Raw genomic sequence first — 22,699 nt, 5'->3', positions numbered from 1 at the left:
CCTGACAGTATATGGTTTCAGGCCCCTGAAAAGGCACAGTCTATGTCATTTTATTTTTCAGAACCTCTATCTCCTCACCTCTGTAATGGAAAGAAACAGTTTGAGGGATTCAGGAAAAAACCAGTGGGGGTCCATTTGCCTTTCACAATCATGTATATAGACTTTTTTAATCAGATAGTTCTGGGTTCAGGTTCTGAGAGAACTCTCCTTTCTTCCAGTTGGGTGACCTTGATGGACTCATTTATTCTCTTTAGATTTTAGATTTAGATTTCTTCCTTTAAAATATCAGACCCATAAAGCCTCTCCTCATAATTCCTTATGTGTTCAAAGACCTGATTTTGGGAATTCGGTGTTTGAACTATCCCAGTACAAACTCAGAATTAGTTCTCAATAAATAAGAGCTGCTTTGCTTCACCATGAGTGTTTCTTTTCCTGGGCGGTGGCCTATATTGTCCATGGGTGACTCCAGGAGGTACCACTGACATTGTTTAGGGCGTGGGGAATGCTAACTGCATGGCTGGTGAAAAGCAAATAGAACCGTTGCCCTAGATGCTGGGCAACTCAGCAGCACCCCTAGAGATTTTCCAATGTTCCTTCCATTTGGAGCTAGGTGGTAAGAGTGGTATCTTTGGGGAATGCTTTCGAATTTTTAACTATACAGTGTCTGCACAACAACTATCATTTTAAGCAGTGTGGTGAAAGCAGTGAAAAGGCTATTTAATCATTCAGCAAATACTTTAGAATTCTTATGAAGAATACAGGTATTGCAATGATGAAGTAATAAACCACTAGGTTATTTTCTAGTAGTAGTATATTTCACGGCAGACATTTAGAACTGGCAGCCCTGAGGATATTTGCACATCACACATTGGACAAAAGCCTAGTATTCTCTCTCATATATACCCATATATATATGTTGAATATTGTATATATATAGTATTCAATGTGTACACAGGATTCTATGTACATATAGTTCTATATGTGTGTATATACCTATAGAACAAATAGAAGAAATAGCTCTGAATCTTTTTTTATTTTATTTTAAGTACACTGTTACTCTAACAGAAGACTCTGAATACCTCCTGTCTCCAAAGACCTGAGCTAGAGACCTTCAAATTGCATAAGACCTAACCCTTGTCCTCAAGTTGTTTAAACTTTTTTTAAAAGATTTATTTATTTATGCTTACAGATCTGGGATACAGGCCAGAGGTGGTATGGGTGAGACAGAGTGGGGAGCAGAACAGGTACACAACAAAGTATACTGCTGAGGGGAGCAGCAGATGGGACAGGAAAGTTCTGCTGAGCCATGTGGGTCAGCTCCCTGGCTCGGGATTGAACTCGTGCTGCAGTGGCCTTGGAGAGCATCATAATGCAGTGCTTTAGCCCACTGTGCCGCCAGGGAGAGCCTTACTTTTTATATATTTTTTATATATTTTCTCTCATGAAAAAAAATATTTGTTGAACACAAAACACAAGTCTGAGTTCTAGGCACTGTGTATATTAGGGAAGAGTGAGTAACTCAGTATGAGTAGAGCTCAAGATCTGTGAAGGCAGAGACCTGGCTCCTAGTCCACACAGTGGCCACTGCCATTATGAAAAGGCGGGGAAAAGCTGAGAGAAGCATCCCAGTGGTGCCCCCAACATGTCCGTGACTGATTTCATGTTAGAGACAAGAGCGAGAAAACAATTGAAGACAACCTCAGAGTTTTGAGGCTGGTAACCTAGAAGCTGGTGATACTTTCAAGAAGTAAAGGAAATGGAGGAGGAACAGGTTTAGAGGAGATAATAAAAATAAGTGAACAAGCTGCAGCCTGTTTAAGATTCCAGTAAGCACTATGTGTGTAATCCAAATACCCTACATCATGACAAACAAAAGTACTGAATCAGAGGCACAGGTTAGAGGAATTTGAGTCTTGAATAAATGGAGAAAAAGCCACTTGAAATTTAGTAATGTAGGGTGTAGCATCTGTTACTGGACTAGATATGACTTGGTCCAATGTCCTAATACAAATTAAGAAACTACATATTAGACATACTCTCAGCCAGGGGATACATGTCATCTAGGCTCTATCGACATGTGTCAGGGACAGGAAATTAGTTGCTCTTATTAATTATTACACAGTTGTTTACATCTGGATTTTTAGAAATCCAGATATCTAAAACGGTTAAATCTGGAATAAAAGTAGTACCTAAATTATTCAGAGTTGCTATTCCATTTGTTTGTTTGAACTAAACTAGTATGATTTATAGATTATAGGAGAAAGGTCTTTTTGTGAGAAAAGTATTTTTGAGAAAATACCATATATGCCATTTCCACCAGTCAGATTTATAGTCATTTCCAAAAAGTCAGATTCCATGAAAAGTTCTGGAATCTTAGCGTACATAGAACTGTTCCTTGCAGAGAAAGACAGCATTCTTTTTAAGACCTCGCCATGGTGACGTTGTTCTAGCCCACCCACTAATCTACACGTGGCTTCCCTACATAGGAGGATGGACTCAGGTACAATTTGAAAGAACTGTTTGTAATAAAAAAAAAAAAATGAGTAAACCATAGAAGTTTCCTCCAAAGCAAGAAAACCCTGCCCTTCTGACCAAGGAAGAGTGCCTAATACAGCTAAAGAGTCAGTGAGTGGAGATTTTCAAAAGGAGGGGGAGAAATGGTGGTGGGAGCTAAGCAGAGAGGGAAATATTTATAACTGTGACAACATGTTTCCTTGTAATAATTTATGAGCCCACTGGAGAAAAAGGAAACGCACAAACTATGAATAAAATATCCAAATCGTAAACATCATGCCTTCTGCAAATTTTCTTTAGTTAAAAATTAAGGTTGAGGTTGACTAAAGTAAATGACTTTATATTTTCATGGTCTCTTATTTCCTTGATGCTAAGGGTTACCAACGGATTTACAACTTCCTGTGTTGTTTTTTAATCTATATTTGTCAGCACATTTTTAATGTCAGATTACTTAAAATAGACATCTTGGGTCTAAGAGGTCAGGAATAATAATATTATGTTGACTTCTCTGAAGCTCTCATAGCACTTTACAAACATTCTAGTTCAGTTCAGAAAAGTCCTGTACTTCTAAATCAAATTAGCATTTAAATGTTTGTTGTTTTTTTTTGTTGTTGTTGTTTGTTGCCAACTGATAACTTCAAGATTGAAGTGGAGTTTAATCAGTATGCTTTGAAGTTAAATAAATTACACCTACAGCTTTATCTAAACAGTTTCAGCCTCCTCTTACTCAAGATAGTTTATACTTTGAAAGTTACAGGAAGTCACTGAGATGAAAAAGACCAGAACCAAGAACTTCAGGTTCTTCTATTCTACTCTCTTCTAGTCATTGTGGTTTGTTGTCTCATAATTTCTGCAAATTATAATATTTGTTAAAAAATCATATTCTCAATATAAAAGCCATGAAACAGCTTCATCTTCATAAGTCTATCATAAAATATAATTAAAATACAACATATATAAAATTAAAATCTTTCATTTTTATTTGATATTTCAAAACAGGCTTTCCACAAGGATAATTGAGTAACTCATCTTTATTATTCTGACTAATTGACTGATGCTGATAATTTAATTCTCATTCTTAAAAGAAGAAATTGTAGAATAGTCCCTCAATTTTAGATATTAAAAACCTCAAATTTAAATATAACACCTTAGATGAAACCAGATGAAAATCCATTTGTGATCAGGATTGTTTGAAGTCGTTCAAGTAGCGTTCAAGGATATGCCTTTCAGAGTACGAATTAGTTATACTTCAGAGTCTATCTTAGATAAACAAATATATTCCAAGTGGCTTTTAAAAAGCATTTTTGAAAAGCATGTTATTTTCTAACTATTTGTAAAGGAACCATACTTTCCATCTCTCACTCTGAGGAAGTTGCAAGATAAGGTCAACCCAAGAATCGAAAGGATAATGTTGAACGTAGTAGTTTCAAGAGGTCTGGGATTTCAGTTTTCACAAGAAAGGTTGAAAATGTTCCATGTGCCCCGAGTCTACGTCTGATGAAATTTGTTAAAGGAAATCTTTTTTGAAATGAACACAATCTGGGCAACCACAGGCCACATTGGATGCTGAGAAATGAAAGACAAAAATTGATAAGTTGGGGAGAAGAGGTGGACAGGCAATTTTGTCATTCTGAAAGTTGTATGTAAACATTCCCCTCTCCCAAATAGGTGATTTGCCTTAGTCCATACTGTGCCAGGTTAACTACTACTTATGCGATGCTATCTCAGTCTCAAAGGAGAAGCTGTCTGGATCCAAGGAACTCCTCAATTAAGATGTCATTAAATATATGTCTGTTGTTGTTAAAACTGACTAAATGAAATGGAGTGATGGTGTGTGCTAACACCATCTTCTCAGTTCATTCTTCTCAGTTCATTGGATAGCTTGGGAAGTGTCAACAATTACATACAGAAATAACATGTGCCAGTGTCCACAGTATGGCTACTTAGTCCCTCTTGCAGTGCTGGCATTAGAAAGATGAGCCTTTCATATGATAATAGTAATTATGAATAATAACAATAATAATACACCTTTGGGCTTAATGATACTTTCTCTTTGAAGAACTTCGGCAGCTCCATCCACATTATCTAATTTGTGCTTGAAACAATTGGATGAAGTATCCAGGTAGCAATTATCATCACCCTCCTTTTACAGATAAATAAACTGAGGCCTAGAGATTTTCCTAACATCACACAGTTAGAAATGGAGCCAAGTCTAAAGCCTATAATCCAGTGGTCTATCCTTCAGTTTATTGCCATCTTTCAAAAATAAAATATCTGGGTATCTGAAAAACTGTTCTGTCCCTCAGGAAATGTTTGCCCCAGAGCCAGATCAAAACATCTTTTCCTCTTAAATTGCATTCATACTATAAGAAGTTACTCTTTTTCAAATTCATTAGAGAGGATTTTATTGTCTAAGACCATTAAGATAGGCGTCCTCAGATTTCTTTTCAAACTGTAGTGCTAGCCTTAAGCAGAAGTACACTTAATAATACTAAAGATGTCTAAAATACTCTGGAATCAGTTCCTTTAATTATCTTTTTCAAGCTTAAGTCAAACAAGATTAAATCAACAGATAGCCATAAAAATGGGCACAAGGTGTTAACTAAAGTATCCCAGCCAGACTGCAAATTGGTTTACTACAGCCTGCCAACTTCAGTTCTTCCTTGCAGCTTCAGCTGGAATGGGTAGTCTTCATTTCCTGTCCTAACTTGTACTCTCTTACCGTTCACTGTTGAGGTGATTAGCATGTGGATCTGATGGTCTCAAAGCTCCATTAAGTTATAAATGTTCAAACTACCAGTAGGCTGTGGATAAAAATAGAAGTTGCTATTAGATGTCTATTCATACGCTGCCGAAGCCTGGCAACATTTTGAACCTTTTCAAAATGTAAATACTGCATATTAAGCATAGGAAAGAAAATTAATGTGCTGCATTTGCGGATTTACTTCTAAGTGAAAAATGTAAAGGGGAGGAGGACTCATAGCAGCATTGATATTCTACATTTATAGGGTATAGTAAGAAGTTTGTGATGACCTGACACAAAAGAAAAACACTTTAGAAATGGATTCAAGTTTCACAGATAATCGTAACTTTTGAATTTCCTCTTTTGATTTCAAATTTATGGCCACAGTATGACATTACCAGAGTCTATTGCCTTTTGCAGGTGGCATTCATATGTTGTCACTTTATGTGTAGTCTACTGTGGGCAATGGGTTACAATGTTTGTGAAAATTTTCCAGAGCCACACAAGTACTTGTTAATTAGACTTGCAAATGAATAATGTCTTTCTTCATGGGGAGAATATAGTGAAAACATTACAGGAATTTTTGTTCCTTTTTTCCTTAGTTAGAATGGGAAAAATTTGCAACAAAGTTGGCTTTTTGAAACTTTGACATTTTCTGGTAAGTTCTGATTTATATATGAAGTCATTATCTGACAATTCCAAACAAATGTCAACTTAAAGCAAACCAGTTTTTTGTGTGTTTCCTGTAGCTCAAAAAGGGCTTTAACAGATTTATCTGGCTTTCTGCTATTCAAAACAGTGGAACGTTGTCATCTCAGTGGCATTTCTAATATCTTGAATAATTTTGTAATTCCTACCTTAATTATAGATTTCAATAGTATGGACACTACCCACACTTTCTCCAACAAAGCATTACTAAAGAAACAAATACTAACACTGTCAATAATATTAACACATGGAGTAGAAAAAGAGCATAAAGTAACATGATTTGCAGGAAAAATCTTTATATATCTTCTCAGACACAGTAAGATCTGGAAATAGATTCTAATTCCTAAAAGCATGTCTTTAGACATAAACAGACCCGGCACTCAGTTCCAGGAGGGTTCAAAATTCCCATCCTTTATTCCTGTGACAGATGTGCATTTCATTTTGAATATGTAAGTCCTTAAAAGACATCTAGTGATTTCATTTGGCTTGTGAGTAAAGATCTTCATAATGTTCAATGATGATATTTTGTACTTTTGAGTATTAAATTATGCCAAAAAGCCATTTACTTGATATTCTTTAAATACCACAGCACAATTCGACTAAAGCTCAGATTGTAAACCATCTTAAATAACACTAATGCAATGTGCACATAATGAACAATCTAACTAACTTAAGTTAATTTTCATGTAACAGATAACATCTGGGGGAAATATATATTGGTAAGTTATGCAAAACTAATTTTCTAGCAACCACATCTGTAGATGTTATTTATTGTATGTTCACTTAACAGTCCATTATTCTGTTTAGAAATCTATTCTCTTCTTTATTAGAGCTTTTAATGTACTCACCTTGGTTCAAATGGTCGGCTCATTATCAGAAAAAAAAATATATAAATGGCATTCACATGGAACAACATGATTGTTTTTATTATATCCATTTGTGTGCAAGCATTCAAAAATGGCAAGAGAAACACATTTATTGCTTTACATTCAAAGTAATATTTAGGGGGTATTTGAAAGTCAAGCAAAACCAGTCATTTGGCCAAATGGATGTATGTGTATAATCAGAAACTCCTGATTTTTAATCTCAGCATTAGGCCTCAGGCAAGTCACTTAAAGTCTTTCCCTTTGTTTCCTGATCTGAAGATTATGGGTGCGATTCTCTTAGAAAAGAAAGGGGGTTTACTAAATCAGGATTCCAAATAGTGTTTTTTTAATAAACACACAGATCCTTTTTCTGTTTTTATTTTTCTAGATTTAAGAGGTAACATATAAGACTTTTGAGGGAAAAAATATGAGACAATTACAATTCTACAGGAATGTATAAAAATAGTTATAAAACTAACTTTATTTAATTTGCTTCAACTATTCATAGACTTGAGGAAATTATAACGTTCTTTCAGAAAATCTAACTTAATAAAGCTGACCATGTCTCTCTGTTTTAAATAGATTTTATTACAGAACCAGTGATGTTGTAAAACATGAGGTTTTGTTAAAAAAAAAAATACAAAGGCCTAATTGTATTTTTTAAAGAAAATATTACATCAGACGGTTTCATTTAAACATATTTACAGGCTCTAAGCTCTCACCACAATTATTGATTCTAATTTTCCCTATACTTAGTTTTTAAAAAGTCTACTTAATTGGGGGGGGGTCACTGTGATGCTGCTAGCCACTTTATTTATTTCAAACTATATATTTGACACTTCATCTTCTTATCAATTAATGGAATAGCCTTGTATCTACATTCATCTGGAACTGGAACATTTCTTTCTCTTACAGTATTTTACTAATATAGCCAAATGTAATTCTTTATGTAAAAGAAAAACATAGCTATGGTTTTGTTCATGGCTAGTATGCAAAATACCATGAAGAAAAGAAATTCTCACCCCTAGTTTTTGTGCACAAATTTAATCAAATAAATATCTGTATGAGCTACTCTCCTAAAAATCAAGAAAAAGAAAAGCCCAACTCTCAGTCAGACCTTACGTTCTGAAGATAAGTGGAACTTCACTCCACCAAAGAAATTATGATGTGATACTGAGAAGTTCCATGTTTTCAAGTATGTCTCCAACACACACACACACACACACTCAAAGCAGGAAAACTAAGTAGTTCAAATGAGCTTTGGAAAGAAATCCAGAGCACAGTGGGATCAGTGGGATGAGGGATCAAATGAGAGGCTTGAGCATAATACCTGTTTGCATTTAAGTGTGTCATCTGATGAAGAAAGTGTACAGGTGTCAGATGGCACAGCCTGGTACTACCTGGATAGAGAATCAAACTACTGAGACTTGCCACTGCGAACTAGGAGAAAATTAGCAGAAAGGCCTACCTTGTGTATGGAAAAGCATAGCAACAAAACAAATACAGTGACAGTAGTCGGGGTAAAATTCTTTCTAGCCCACAAATTAACCAGCTCATGCTTACTTTCTCATTGCCTACAGTAAATTCAGTAAATTTAATGTGATTCCTTTTTCTCATCTCTTCAATATCTCACTCACCACTACTCCCCCAACTTTCTGTTTCTCACCCTATATTAAAGTCTATGCCACTGAGTAAATACCTCATTATCTCCCATTCTTTCTGGATTTCCTATGCAATTTATTAATTATACCTCTCATGCCTCAGAGGACATTGAAATATGTTTAGCCATTTCATTTTCCTAACTCAGTAAAATAAAGAGCCATATAAGGAAGGTGTGGGAGGAGGAAAAACAAGCCTGGTGAAAAGGTACACATTATTTTGTGGGTAGATGAAAATGTTTCTATGTCCCATTTAGAAAAAAAAAAATCTTACATATGATGAGAAAAAAAGGTATGTTTTCTTAATATTCTATTTGGATTAACATTTGGTCAGCTTAAGATAAACAACCTGGAATGATGTCACTTAGCACAAAGATTAAGTGCTTAATAATATCAATGATTTCCAAGTATGGCAACATGATGACATATTACAGTTTACTGAAAACTGCATAGGCCAAGAAGTTTGCACAACAGGGTTTAACTCCGAGCCCTTTCAGTCTGTAATTATTCGACCTTAAGTCAATCATTTAATCTTCTGGTTTCAAAATTCTCCTTGACTATCAAGTTAGGACATTTCAATTCTTCTATATCTTTATACACAGCAACAACTTCCTCTAAAATCAAAATAAATTAATGCTACTAATTCAATGCAAGTGCTTTGGTATACCAATCCTAACATAACATCTAAATAAAATAATAACTGAATGATGCAATATTATAACATGTAATAATTTATTTGACTTTTTAAGATAATTTATAAATGGCTGCATGATGATTTCAGAGTTTTTCCAGGCTTCATGGAATGGTTACCTATTTGGTGAATTTATACATTGCCACCAAAGTCTTTTTGTTTTTGTTTTTTCAAATTTGTAGGTTCAGGTTCTGACTTTAGCAGAATAGAGTGGGTGACTTCATCTGAGGGCCACAAAAACAAACTCAGGAGAGTTTAGCCATATAAGACAGTACATCAGTTCACTAAGTTTCAATGAAGGATGTAACATAGATGGAAATTATAATATTCACTCAGTGGAGATGGAAAGTCAAAATTTTTAATTTTGCTTATTAAACATGGAATAAGAACAATAGGAACTAATTAAATGATGTATATGTTTAATGCCATTAATACCCTCATCTCTTTTTCCCCAAGCCATGGTGGAATGGACACTGCTTAAATATGACTCTTGTTTCTTAATTTTCACTGTTGAGTGACAGCCACCCTCCCTCTGGTTGACTTACTCTTGTTACAGAACTGTTAAATGCTCACACAGTGAAGTCTTGTCTTTCATTCTGTGTTTTTGGTTGACTTCACAAATCTCCTCTCTAATTTACTGTTAAATGACTCTGTACATTAACCTTTCAAGCTTTTATTGTCCTCATCACCAAGTTCGTGATGGCCACTTCACCACTGACCCCAACACAGCTACACACTGATGAGTAATATTGACATCAGACTGTTATTGAATGTTTTAATCACCTAACCCTTTGCCAAAAACAGAGAAGATATACAGAGGGTCTAAAACATTGTCTTTCCCTACAGTGAGCTTGTAGGCTGAAACAAGGGACAATGACACATGAAACAAAGACCACAGCAGCACAAAATAAAGTCCTAAACCGCATAGTGTACAAAGAATAAGACAACGAGAAGAATAAATTGCTAATTGCCATAATGAGATATGTACTAGAAAACTAAGCAGACAGTGGTGCCAAGTGTTCTGAGGAAACAAAGGATTACTTACCATAACAGACTTGGAATTTGATATACACACACACAAATACATAATAACACAAACATATATATAGCATATCTATAGATATATGCTTATGCATGTATAAGGGGAAGGGACATGCGAGAGAACAAAGATTGATTGACTAAACTGTGACAATACTGCTCTTTCTTTGCTTTTCCTCCAGCAAGTGATAGAGGTTGTCAGATCTTCAAGTAGCTGTTTCCCTGATCCTCTAGAAGAAGGAATCGCATTTGATGTCTACTCAACATTCATAGCGCCACCACCAACATCAGATACTGAAATGAAGGTATATTTCCTTTTGTGTCTTCAGCCTACCTCAGAGTTATAATCCCTAGGAGTGGGAAGAGATCAGATGGTCCTCTATTTTCTTTCTGTTTGATTATTTCCTAGCAAAATATAAATATTTCTTTTCATGTTAATCATGGGTGGGTCGGTTGAGGGTGATTCAGCAATTATAACGTCTTCTACTCCAACCTTCTCAGTCTCCATTTCCACTTTCCATGCTTCACACCAGGACTTGATCCAGCCATTCTTGGGACACTTCATGGCCAATAAAGATGCAGGAAAATGTCAAATCAAAGTTTCCTTCCAGATTGATATATCTCTTAGTAGAAAAACATACAAGAGAAATTTAAGGTTCATGCAAATCATTGAATATTCCAGAAGCCACTTGAGTGTTGGTTACTTTCAATATTCTAGGGGCTGGACCAAGAACAAGGCCCTGAGCAACCCCAGTCAGAAGCTGACCTTTCATCCATGGATCCTTTAGTTGGCTTCACCATTGAAGATATAAAATCAGTACTGGATCAAGTCACAGATGATATTTTAATCAGCATTCAGGTACTCAGTCTTGATATGTTCTTATTTACTTTATTATTGGTTAATTAGTCAGCCTCAACCTTTGTGTCTATAAACACTACCCACAGTCTGCTAGCAAGTGTGGTGCTTATGATGAAAGACTTCAATTTCACATCTACACGTAATTCTCAGTTGAGTCATCTGCGACCCAATAAGATCACAAAATAGATTTGCCAGCGCTTAGTGCAGTGTGTGTTATCAGTTTATAAAATCACTCAGCACTAAAACCCAAAAAAAAAATATCACGGCAAAAATTTTGTGCCTTGTTGTGTAGTAAACAATTGCTCCTACAAGAAGAATTGGAAGACACTTCTAAACAGTAAACACTGAAGATCAAACTTCAAATTCTTGGCCTTCTCACCAAGTTTCTAGAGTCTTCCAAGTCTTTGATAGTTTGCTTCTTTTCACATATCACTAATAACTCAGCAATTTACACCCAGGGCTGCATAAAATGGCAATGGGGGCGGCCATCTCAGTAGCAACTGCCAAATGCTATCTCAGCTCAGTTTTATGCTTACTTTTTTCCCCTCAGGAAAAAAAATCTCTGCCTTAATATAAAGATCTGTTTCATTTCCCAAGCATAATGACTAAAATAATTAATTGCATATTTTGAGAAGATTTATAACTTCTTGTGGCAATGACCATGAATCAATAGGACAATATACTGTGTGTTTAAAATATTAATGCACATCAGGGAAAGATTTAGTTGTTATCTGAATATGATAACCTATATATAAAAAGCATACTATATTAACAATTTAGAACGAGCAAAAGACTTGCTTGGCATAAGCATACCATATTACTTGTTTAATCAGCAAATGTTAATGCAGTATTTACATGAACATTTAATGATCTGATGCCAATAGAATCAGCCAAAGTCCTTAGCTTAATAAAGAGTATGCAGTGTTTACCAGAAATAGTGGAAGAACACGTTTTATACAAAGCTTTATTGTTAACAACCCCACAAATACATTAACTAGTTACTGTGTGGAAGGGCAGAGTGCAGCTGAATTAAGCTGAGTTCAGAACATATCTCCTTTTTAGAATTGATAACATTTCATCTAAATATAGTTTATGTATAATCATGGCCCGGGGCTCCTTTGCGATCCTGTGGCTCTGAAATTATTGCCGAGGAACTACTAGACAGTAATAGAATTGTTTGCAGGCCACCAAAATTGCAAACATCTTTCCATGGCCATGTTCCAGGCAGTGAGCTCTGTGTTTTTAACTATTTGTTGAATTCTTTTTTAAAATATTAGAGTCTGTATAATTTATATACCACAACTTTATAATAGAAAGATTATGGTTGTTATACATGGGCGATTGTCCTGTTGGACTGAGTCATCCTTACTGGACCCGAAAATTCATTACCTGGAGCATCTATCCATAGTTAAGCATAGAAGGAACTTGGACCACAGGTGAGGGGACATAGATCCTTGCAACGTCTTGAACATTTCCATGTTAAATGGATTCATGCACATTAGCCTGGGTCCAATGACCGCCAACTTTTTAATAATTTCTATAAGGTCTCGAGATAAATCTCTGCCTGTGTTTTCCTTCAGTAACTGTAGGAGGCTCCTTGCGAATTAATCTAATAAATAAATTGAAAACTGAGTCTCAGAATGCAAAATCATTTGTCCAAAGTTTCCATAGTCAGAAACTGATGAACGGTCCTCCCTGGGAGCTGTGTACTGGGTTCTAGTTCCTAATTCTAATGTCCTCCACAAAAATCACATAGTATCTATACCCTAACCAGACTACTTTGAATTTTAATATTCTCATGGTATAGCACTTTTTCAGTGTTTATCCTTGTTTCTTGGTCAAATTCCAAGACAGGTATTTACGCTCTGCTTACTTAAATTCCTCCTCCTGTTTTAGATAAGTAAGCAATTTTCAATTCTAAAAACCTGCTTTCCAGTGTTCCTGGCTCTTAAAGCTGCCTTGTCCCTTTTCAGAAAGCTATATATCACTGGCCAGTGTATATAAGCCTTCTGAATATGCAAACATTAAGCAATTATTATTTGTAAGATGTTTTCATTTTTCCAACATTTTTTTCTTCCTGCTTGATTTAAAAGTCATGCTGTTATGAATTTTGGAGGAAAAAGCAGCAGCAAATTCATGCTTTAAGTACACTGTTTTTCAGAGTTCTTTCTCCAGGGTGGTTTGCAGGCATATTTTACTTTCTGCACATGAGAAATTTTTGAAAATGTAGTATGAATTCTTAAATTTTTTATGCTAATCCACTTACTTTCCCATTGACTCACTTCATAATTTTGAAGATTTATTAAGAACAAAGTTATCTTGGCCCTGTGATGTTAATTAAAATTATAGTGAATAGACCAAACATTTTAGGCTTAAACAGTTTAGGTTTATTTTAAAGATACTTTCAAAATGAAATTATTTTGGCCCTGAGTTGTATAATAAAAATTGTACCCATTGGGGCAAGCTTTAATATATTTAAAGAATTATATTTCAGAGAAATATGAATACTAAAACTCAATTCTTACATTAAATGTTGGCCACTGGCCCATTCTAAACAATAGGGTTAAATAACATGAAAACCTAGAAGGCAGATTGCCATCTGGGCCATAGGTATTTTAGATCAAGTTGAATTTCCAGGTTACAAAATCTGAGCATAAGATCACCTCACCATAGTGATAAATGAGAGGTTATTAAACCCAGGTCATGGGTTTTCCATTCTTTTCTAAAAGGAAACAGAACCATATCCAATCCTAGTGGTTATGGGTTATGAGGTATGGGATCACTGTCTGCTGAGAAGTTTTCTGAGAAATAACAAGGAGGCATCATAGGATAATAGGATAATGACAACCTGCTTTTGACCAGCAAGGAGACTATTCATCCAGATTCTAGTGATTGTCGCTGAACTGAACTACTGATCCCTCCAATAGAGATCAGAAATGGGATTCCTCTCTCTCAGGACACCACTGATTATTCTGCTTCTTACCTTCAACATTCCTAAAGCATGGCAGAGTTCCTCTGTTTCAGGGAGGACCAGGTATTTCTTCAAAGCCCACTCTCGTTTCCATAAATTCTATCTCTGTGAAATACCAGAATTATCTCCAAGTTATTGTGAAAACCCTGGTGAAATAATGAAGTTGCTAAATGATGATACATCTGCCCTTACTATAAAGGAGATGAGATTATTGGTATACACAGAAAACACTAATTGAAAGAGCAGTTGATTGGTTAAGACAGTACTCCCAATTCTTTGGATACATGACAAAATTCCTTCTTCAGATCTTTTCAATCCCTCTATGGTCTAATACGTTGTAGACCATAAATTTATTTTAGTGAAGTTGGAGCAGAATATTTTTAAATATTTCATAATGTCATATTAATAAAATATAACACTGATGAATATATCATTAAAGTAGATACTAGGATTAGGAATTTAACAGCTAGCATGTAATGTTAATATAATCTTATTGACTACTTAATTTTTCTATGAGAACTCCCAAAGCAGTTAATTGACTTACTAACAGCTTTATAGTTCTAGATCTTCACACTCGTAGACCAGGCTCCTTTCACCCTTACCAGAGCCATGCCTGAGGAGACTAGTGATTCCTCAAAAGTGACAGAGCCCCACTATTATCTTGAGAACCATTTCTGTCCTTCCTGGTCTCTACATCCAACCACTAAGAAAAAAATAAATAAATAAAAATCAAGAGGACAGAGCGTGACATTAGGATTTGATAAAACTTGAGCCAAATAAATAGTTCCATCTGGGCCAAAAAACAGAATTTGATTTTAAAATTTGTTCTACATAAGTTAAAATAATGAAACTTTCTCAAAATACAGTTGTCCTGAAGACATCAAATTATGTTCTGAACATTAACACCCTAAACTTTAAATTACTTAATACTTATCTATATAAACTACCTCTCGTCCACCTGTCGACATGTGTCAAGATACCTAAAGAAATACAACAATTCTTCCACATGATCCATCATGGTTTTGCTACACCTAATTTTATTATCCTTTATCCAAAAAGGTAGAAATTTCCAAGGATATTAATGTTCAGACCACGTGAAAGTATTTCTGGAATTGTGCAGGTAGCAATGTTAGTCTACAGAGGAGACTGTCAGGGGCTAAATGATATCACAGCTACAGCAAACACTAAAACCTGTCAGCATTCGCTTATTTTTTTTAACCAAAATTACACCCCAAAGTGGCATAATTCCAAGACTTAAAATGCATGATGAATACTCTAATTTATGAGAATTGTACTAATTGTGAGATTATTTGTGTTGGTATTTCACAACAGAAGCTCTTTAGGATCACATTTAGAACGTATTACACAGAAGACAAAAACACCCATTGCAAAAGGGTGGGGACCCACAACACAGCAATAACTAAGCTCGGAGCAGTTACTCTGATTTGGTGCTTATTGGTGAAGTCTGTCTGAAAATACAGATAAATTATCCTATCTTCCAACACAAGGCTATGTGAAAAATGGCTGTCCAAACACCACTTCCTGTTCATAGCAGACATGCTATACATTGGGAATGTGCAGAGAAATATGATAAAGTGTTATCACATCACTACAGGCTGAAACACGGCTATGTCTGCAAAACAGGAAGGTGTGTGAGGGATAATGTCTGTCTTTAGGCACTATAGTATGTCAAAACCACAAAGACAATGTGCAGCAAAAGATAGCTCCATCATAACCACTTTTTTATGATTGTCTTCACAGACCGAGATAAACGAAAAGCTGCAAATACAGGAAGAGGCCTTTAATGCACGAATAGAAAAACTGAAAACGGCCTGAGGACTCGGCACAAGGAGAGTAATGCTAAACTTCACAGAAACAAACCAAGCCAGCTAGAATAATAGACGCTCCAGAGCGTCACATCTTTCATTTAGTTGAGAGAGGAAACCCAACCCCCACTTTTTATTAGCCTAAGTAATTAGAAAATTATTTGCCCCAATTTTTCTATCATCTGTCCCATAACAGCGTCTGAATTTATTGCACTGTGTAATAAGACCATTTTGTATACACAGTATGGAGAATGATACATAACAATACAGTTAACGTTTACGATGCTTCTTTGACATTTTGAGTAGTAAGTGCTGTTCATCTTCAAGGAGAATGAGGCCAACTCTTTTAAATAAAGAAAAAAAGAACAATAATTTTATCCATTGTGACCCAAATGAACAGCCCTATTAATGTAGCACTGTGAGCAGATACTGAGATACCACACTGCTGAGGATAAAACTAAACAATAACAACTCAAATACATACATAGTGATTTTTGCCCTTATATCATTTTGGTTTTTTTATTTAAATGCTTCAGTGTGAAACCAATTTTCTGAAATTATATAATGCAGTTTGAAGCACTTTAATTTATTCTGTACTGTATTTGTTATTTCTAATCTTGTTACTCTCCCAGGAGAATACATGACCTATATAAAAAGAAGCAATGTATAAATGGTTATTAAAGACCAGCCTATATATAGATCGTAAAACTTAAATACAAATCAAACTTACAGAGCCCTTAAAATTAACCATGATATTGCTGAATGATGGAAAACATCTCAAGCCTTTTAAATGCCTTTTTAAAATAGAATTTTAAAAAGAAAAATATTCATTTGCCAACTGATTGTCCTTAGTTGAACAAATTAAATTAATGACTGCCTAGACCCTTTCCAAATTTCTTAGACTTCAGAGAAGTCTAGAATGGAGAGCATTGCCTTTGGAGGCAATTCCTTCTAAGAGTTTCCTGTTAAAAATGTACTTATATCTTGGCAGTTGTATATGTTTTGTCTGTCTGTAGAGAGTCTGTCTGTGCTCTAGCTCTGAGCTGTAAAACCTTACCTTTTGCAACAGTGTCAAAGGGACTGGAATAAAAAGAAACAGCAGAAATCCGGAGTGGGGAGGATAGATAGAGACAGGACAACTCATGAGTGTTCCTAGCACACACTTCTGGAGTAAGACTCACAGTTCTAACACTGGTTTCACCAGTGGCTTGTATGTGACTTTGAGAGGCTGCTTACCTTCTACTTGTTCACTTTTTAAATGGGGTTGTTACTAGTTTTGATGGAGTTGTAAGAATTCAGTTCATATTAACAGGTGTATGTTGTCAGCTGATTTCCGTTTACTTTCAAGATACCAAAAGAATCACTTCCCATCCCTAATACCCAGTTGTTTGATCAACCTTTTTGTCATTATTCCCCATCGTCTTTGTTTCTCCACAGGCACCTGTGGTTCAACTTGTGGTTCAACCCATGGTGACCACTTTGCCACTCTCTTATCCTGTACCTACCATGTGGGAGAAGCCTAGGGATCCCTGTAACAGCCTAACTGCAACATCTAATAAAAATAGGAGAAAGAACAAGCACAATAGAATGTTATGTTTTGCTTCATAGTCTCTGCTCTTTAAAGTTAATTTTGAAGTGATCAGGAATATGTAGCCAGTTATCCACAGTTATCCACAAAAAAAAAAAAAAAAAATCACCCTGACTAGGTATTTTTATTTTTTTCCTTACGAGACAACCACAGATTCCAGTGTGTTCTTAGAAAACTTGTTTTCTGAGCATTTAAACAGTAATTTTCTCAAAACACAATTTGCATTGTGCCTCCCTAAGGTATTTCCACAACAGTGTGCCATTCTTTCTCTACATTGTTACCAGTAGGCCAGTGTTTTGTTTTTAGTTTAGTTTAGTTTCATTTTTTGTTTTGTTTGTTTTGTTTTGTTTTGTTTTGTTTTTTTTGGGGGGGAGTATTCTGATAGAAAGTGATGCCATACTGTTGTTTTAATTTGCTTTTATTGTTTTATTCCATATGTCTTAAGTACCTTTGATATATTTACAAGGCAATATGTGTGTGTACATGTGTTTAATCCTAAGAACTCTGAGAGGTGGATATTATTTGCCTCTTTGGATAGTTATGGAGCCTGAAACTTACAGAGATTATGAGCCAAAACCAAGTAGCAAATTAATGTTGAAGGGTCAGGACTTCAAACTCAAAGATGACCTATTTTTCAAATGAGAACACTAACAGAAAATTTAAGTAATTTCCCCATGATTACACAGTTAGTGGTAATGCCGGTTTTTGAACTTGTACCCACATAATAACAAAACCCACATACTTCACCTCTGTCTTCATCTAACTGTCTCACAGTCAATGGGAAACAAATTGAAACTGATTTTCTGTTATTAGTTAAAGAAGGGAACAAATATGTGTTGTTAGCGTATTAAGTATTTAAAATATTTATTTAGGGGTGGGACATACGTACCCATTTTATTCCTTCAATCATACACTGTATATTTAGTTAGTGCCTATTATGTATCAGGGCATTCAGTAGTGAACCAAACAGACATTGTCTCTGATATTTTGGTGGGAGGAAGAGAGAAAGCTAATGCTAACTGTAGTAAGTACACGTTTCTGGGAATTAGGAAATTTGAATAAAGAACCTTGATCTTGTCTGGAAACTCATAGAAGCTTCCCAGAGATTCTGGTGTTTGGGCTGGGATTTCAGGGGTGGCGGGAATTTAACTGGATAGAAGATGAAGGGAGATAAACTTCAGGGAGAAAGAGATAAGTATGCACAGAATCCCTGGATCACAAGATGTGTCTGAAAAAAATGCTCACAGCCACACCTCTTTTAGGGTCCTGTAGACCACATTATAGACTTCAATTTTTAACCTAAGCAGGAAGCTGTTGATAATTTCTAAGTAGCAAGTGATATCAGATTGGTATTTTTTTTTTTTAAAGGTCATCGCCCTAGTGCCAGGACTTCTATCCATGGAGAAATGGAAAAGAGTATTCATAGAAAATGATTCCTACTGCTAATGATATCATAGCTCTACTTCTTAGCGATTTCTAACAGTGAGAGAATGAAAGAAAAAATTGACTCCTTTAAAGTCACAGGGTCCACCTACTCTAAGCAGTCTTTGACACAAAAGCAACCCTCTGAAGAGCCAAATAAAAAACAATACCAACCTATTATTTAGATGAGCAACAACCTTCCTCCGATCAGCCACACTATCATTCTTCCATTTACAAGAATAATTTGGGGTTCTTTTTTTCTCTTTCCCATGATGCATTTCAAAGAGAAAATATATTCAGTTATGAACAACCCCAGACTGCCACTGTTTCAGGTATTTGCCAGCACTGTTGTGCCTAAATATAGCTGCAGAGTCATTTTTTCCAAAATCCGAATGTAAAGCCCCTATTTCTATCCTTCATTTGATTGGAACCATTCAACCATCCTGGTAGATAATAAGTTTGCATGTTCTTAGATTGCATTTCATTATGCTTCAGTTCCCCTGGAGAATAAATGTGCTCCTTTTCCCAACAATTGTAGAGGAGAAATACTTCTGACATCTCAGATTTCAGAGTCTCAAGAAGATGTCCCTCTTCTGGACATCAAAGTCTTCCCCTTCCCCCACATTGATTCATTATAAGGTAAGTGAGGGCCTCTTTGTGGCAGTAAAACACTTATTACTTTAAGTTTCCTAAGCAAAAAGGATTCTAGATAAAAATAATATCACCTTGTGGGAAGTCAAATTCCAAAATAGAAAATATTAAAAATCTCTTTTGCTTTTAGGGGCTTTCCCCTTTCCATGGATATATCAGCAGTGGAGATTGTCTTAGTTTTTGACAAAGCCACCACAGGGTTTGGTGTTTTTGTTTTTGTTTTGTTTTTGGCAGTTATTGTAACATTCTTCATTCTAGATTCTTCATGTAGTCATTCTTCAGAAATGTTCAATGGAGGTAGTTCTAAGGATCAGTTTGCTCATTAAGTCTAACCTATATTCTAAATATTTTCAAAGTAATGGGATGAAATAAGACAGATAAAGCCCTTGACTTCATGGTGTTCATAGATTTTACCATCCAGACAAAGATGGTAAATAAGCAAATAAGTTGGGAGATCTTAGACAACAATAAAGATGCCAATGATTCATACAAAGGCACAGGATAAAAAGTTCTGGGATGTGGAAGACCTACTTCTTCAAGGCTATCAAGAATCCTTTTGAAAGGGGTTACTATTGAGTTGAGACCAGAATAGTAGAAGGAACCAACTGTGGGCCATCCCGTAGAACATTTGTTCTCAGCAGTGAATATAGCAAGTAAATTGTCATTGCCAAGTAGAATTTTTGATTACCCCAAGTAACTCAGATACTGCCAATTACTTTGGCAGGTAAGAAGGCTGATTCGCAACCTCAGACTTTCACGTTCCTGACCCACTATTTTTTCCAGTCTATCATGTTGGTATGATCATATTGGTCTCTCTCTCTCTTTTTTTTTTTTCCAAAATAATGCAGAATTATAGTCACCAAATTCTTAGCATAATCACTAAACCCAAGTAAGTTCACCTATTTAAAAGAATTTTGGCCCAAACTCTGGCAGAATGGAGCTAAGTAAATAATGTATATACTCTGCTTTCAAAGGAGGTATAGCTCCCATGTTATGTGTGATGTGTGCATAATGACCCTTTCCAATAAGTACGGTATGAAAAAAAGGGGAGAGGTACTACATTTACAGTTAAGAAATGTCATAAACACCACTTGTGCCAGATGATCAAGTTCAACATCAACAGTCTATACCATGCTAATATCATATACCCTTAATAGGAGGCAATGAAAATAGGACTTTATCTTTGTGGTTCTTATAGCCAAACACATAACCTTAATATAATAATGAGAATACTATCAGACAAATTCCAGCAGAGAAACATCTCCTACAATATATCAGATCAATACTCTTCAAAACTATCAAGGTCAAGGTCATCAAAAACAAGAAAAGTGAGAAAATGTCACAACCTAAAGGAGCTGAAGAAAGTATGACGAACTATATGTAATGTGGACGCCGGCGTGAAAATCTTTAGCATAAAAAAGATGTTTAAAGAAATGCAAATAAGGCCCTCCCTGGTGGCGCAGCTGGTTAGAACACAGCATTAAGAAGCTAAAGCCACTTCCACATGAGTTCGATTCCCGCCAGACCCGGAGGTGACCACATGGCGAGACAGACCTCTTCTGGCCCGCCCGTTGCTCCCCTCAGCAGTGTACTTTGTCAATCTGCCTGTTCTGCTCCCCACTCTGTCTCTGGTGAAGCCTCTTGCCGCCTCTGATCCTCCGGCCTGTACCCCAGTTCTCTATGAGCAAATAAATAAACCTTTTAAAAAATGCAAATAAGCTGAGTTTTAATTATTAAAATATATTAATATTGATTTACTAGTTGTAGCAAATGGTATTATACCAATGCAAGATTAGTAATAATAGTAATAATCAGTAATAAAAGAAGAAACGGGAGGACACAAGGGAACAAGAGGGAGCTTTCTGTTCTCTACTCTTTTGTAAGTCTAAAATTATACTGATTACAAAGAATTATGGTAAAACAAAATAAATTTATTTAGAGAACAAAAAGATGCCCACCACCAGATTTCACTATTGATGGAATGACACCCTTTTCTAAATGACATGTAAAAAATCAGATACAACCATTTTGCAAGCTAATGGGGAAAAGAAGTGTTTATTAAAAATATGGAAGCAAAAATACACTTTAAAAAGAAATTGCAAACTTGGGCCCTTTCTGGTGGCACAACAGGTTAGGACACAGCACTGCAAGCCAGCCACAACCGCTTCAGTGGAAGTTTGGTCCCTCACCGCAGAGGTGATCCACGTGGCGCCGCATACCTCTCCTGACCCTCCTGCTGCTCCCAACTCTGTCTCTGGTGATGCTTCTCACTGCCCCTACACCTCTGGCTTGTACCTCAATTCTGTATCAATAAATAAATAAATCTTAAAAAAGAGAGAGAGAAATTGCAAATTTTATCAGTCCTGAGTCTTTGCTTGTTTTTCTCAGTTCCAAGGTAGAATTTGAAAATAACTAGCTTCTTTTAGTACTTAATTCTCTACAATATAAGACGTAATACGATTTATCAGCTAATCTTAAAGAGATAACCTATTCATACAATGAACCTAATCACTCAAGCTTCTCTCAAGGATATGTCTCCACTGAATCCCCCTAAGACTTTCTAAATGGGTATTATTTTTCTTTGGAAAGTTTATTTCTAGATAGAAGATGATAGATAGACAGATAGGTAGATATTCAATCCAATAAGTTGAAATCAAACTTGATAATATCATCTGTTATCCAATCACCAAATGTTTAATCTTGACTTTATTTATAATTTTTGTGTATGCCAATATCAAAATGAAAATAAAATATAGTTCCTGTTATTACATTGGAGACATTTTATATGAATGCATTATCAATATGTGACCTTCATAATACCAAGACCAGAATAATATTAACATAGAGTAAGAGTAATTTTAATATTAGTAATAATAATAATAATAATATTGTGAACAACATTAATAGCAATAACATTGTTAATGTTATTAATTAAATGTATTAATATTGATAATATAATAACTAACAGAATAATATTTACTCTATTAACCTAGAATATATTAGTCATGTTATTATAGAGTTAGTAATTCAACCAGAAAATTAACATAAGATTCACCTTCCAACTCCATAAAAGAGCTAAGTCCCTATAATGACCAACAAAATGGGGATTTTTCTTTCTTTCTGAATAGTAACTGATGCTATTATTTGTCAATAACTCTGCATAA

General features: G+C 35.4%; 1 protein-coding gene across 2 annotated transcripts in view; it reads left to right on the top strand.

Moving 5' to 3' along the window:
• Positions 1–21,000, top strand: part of LOC101636666 (chromosome unknown open reading frame, human C10orf107) — a 112,036-nt gene extending 91,036 nt beyond the window's left edge. For both annotated transcript variants that reach the window (XM_004681076.2, XM_012723969.1), the window contains exons 6-8: positions 10,401–10,523; positions 10,937–11,077; positions 15,810–21,000. In XM_004681076.2, coding sequence (XP_004681133.1) covers positions 10,401–10,523; positions 10,937–11,077; positions 15,810–15,884 — 339 coding nt within the window. In that variant the 3' untranslated portion in view covers positions 15,885–21,000. The remainder of the gene's footprint in view (positions 1–10,400; positions 10,524–10,936; positions 11,078–15,809) is intronic.
• Positions 21,001–22,699: the final 1,699 nt, after the last annotated feature.

Source organism: Condylura cristata, unplaced genomic scaffold (genome assembly GCF_000260355.1).
Source record: "Condylura cristata isolate star-nosed mole 26May11 unplaced genomic scaffold, ConCri1.0 scaffold00011, whole genome shotgun sequence".
In the NCBI taxonomy this organism is placed as follows: Eukaryota; Metazoa; Chordata; class Mammalia; order Eulipotyphla; family Talpidae; genus Condylura; species Condylura cristata.
The sequence above is the reverse complement of the archived record's forward strand: the minus strand, read 5'-3'. Positions and strand labels throughout refer to the sequence as shown.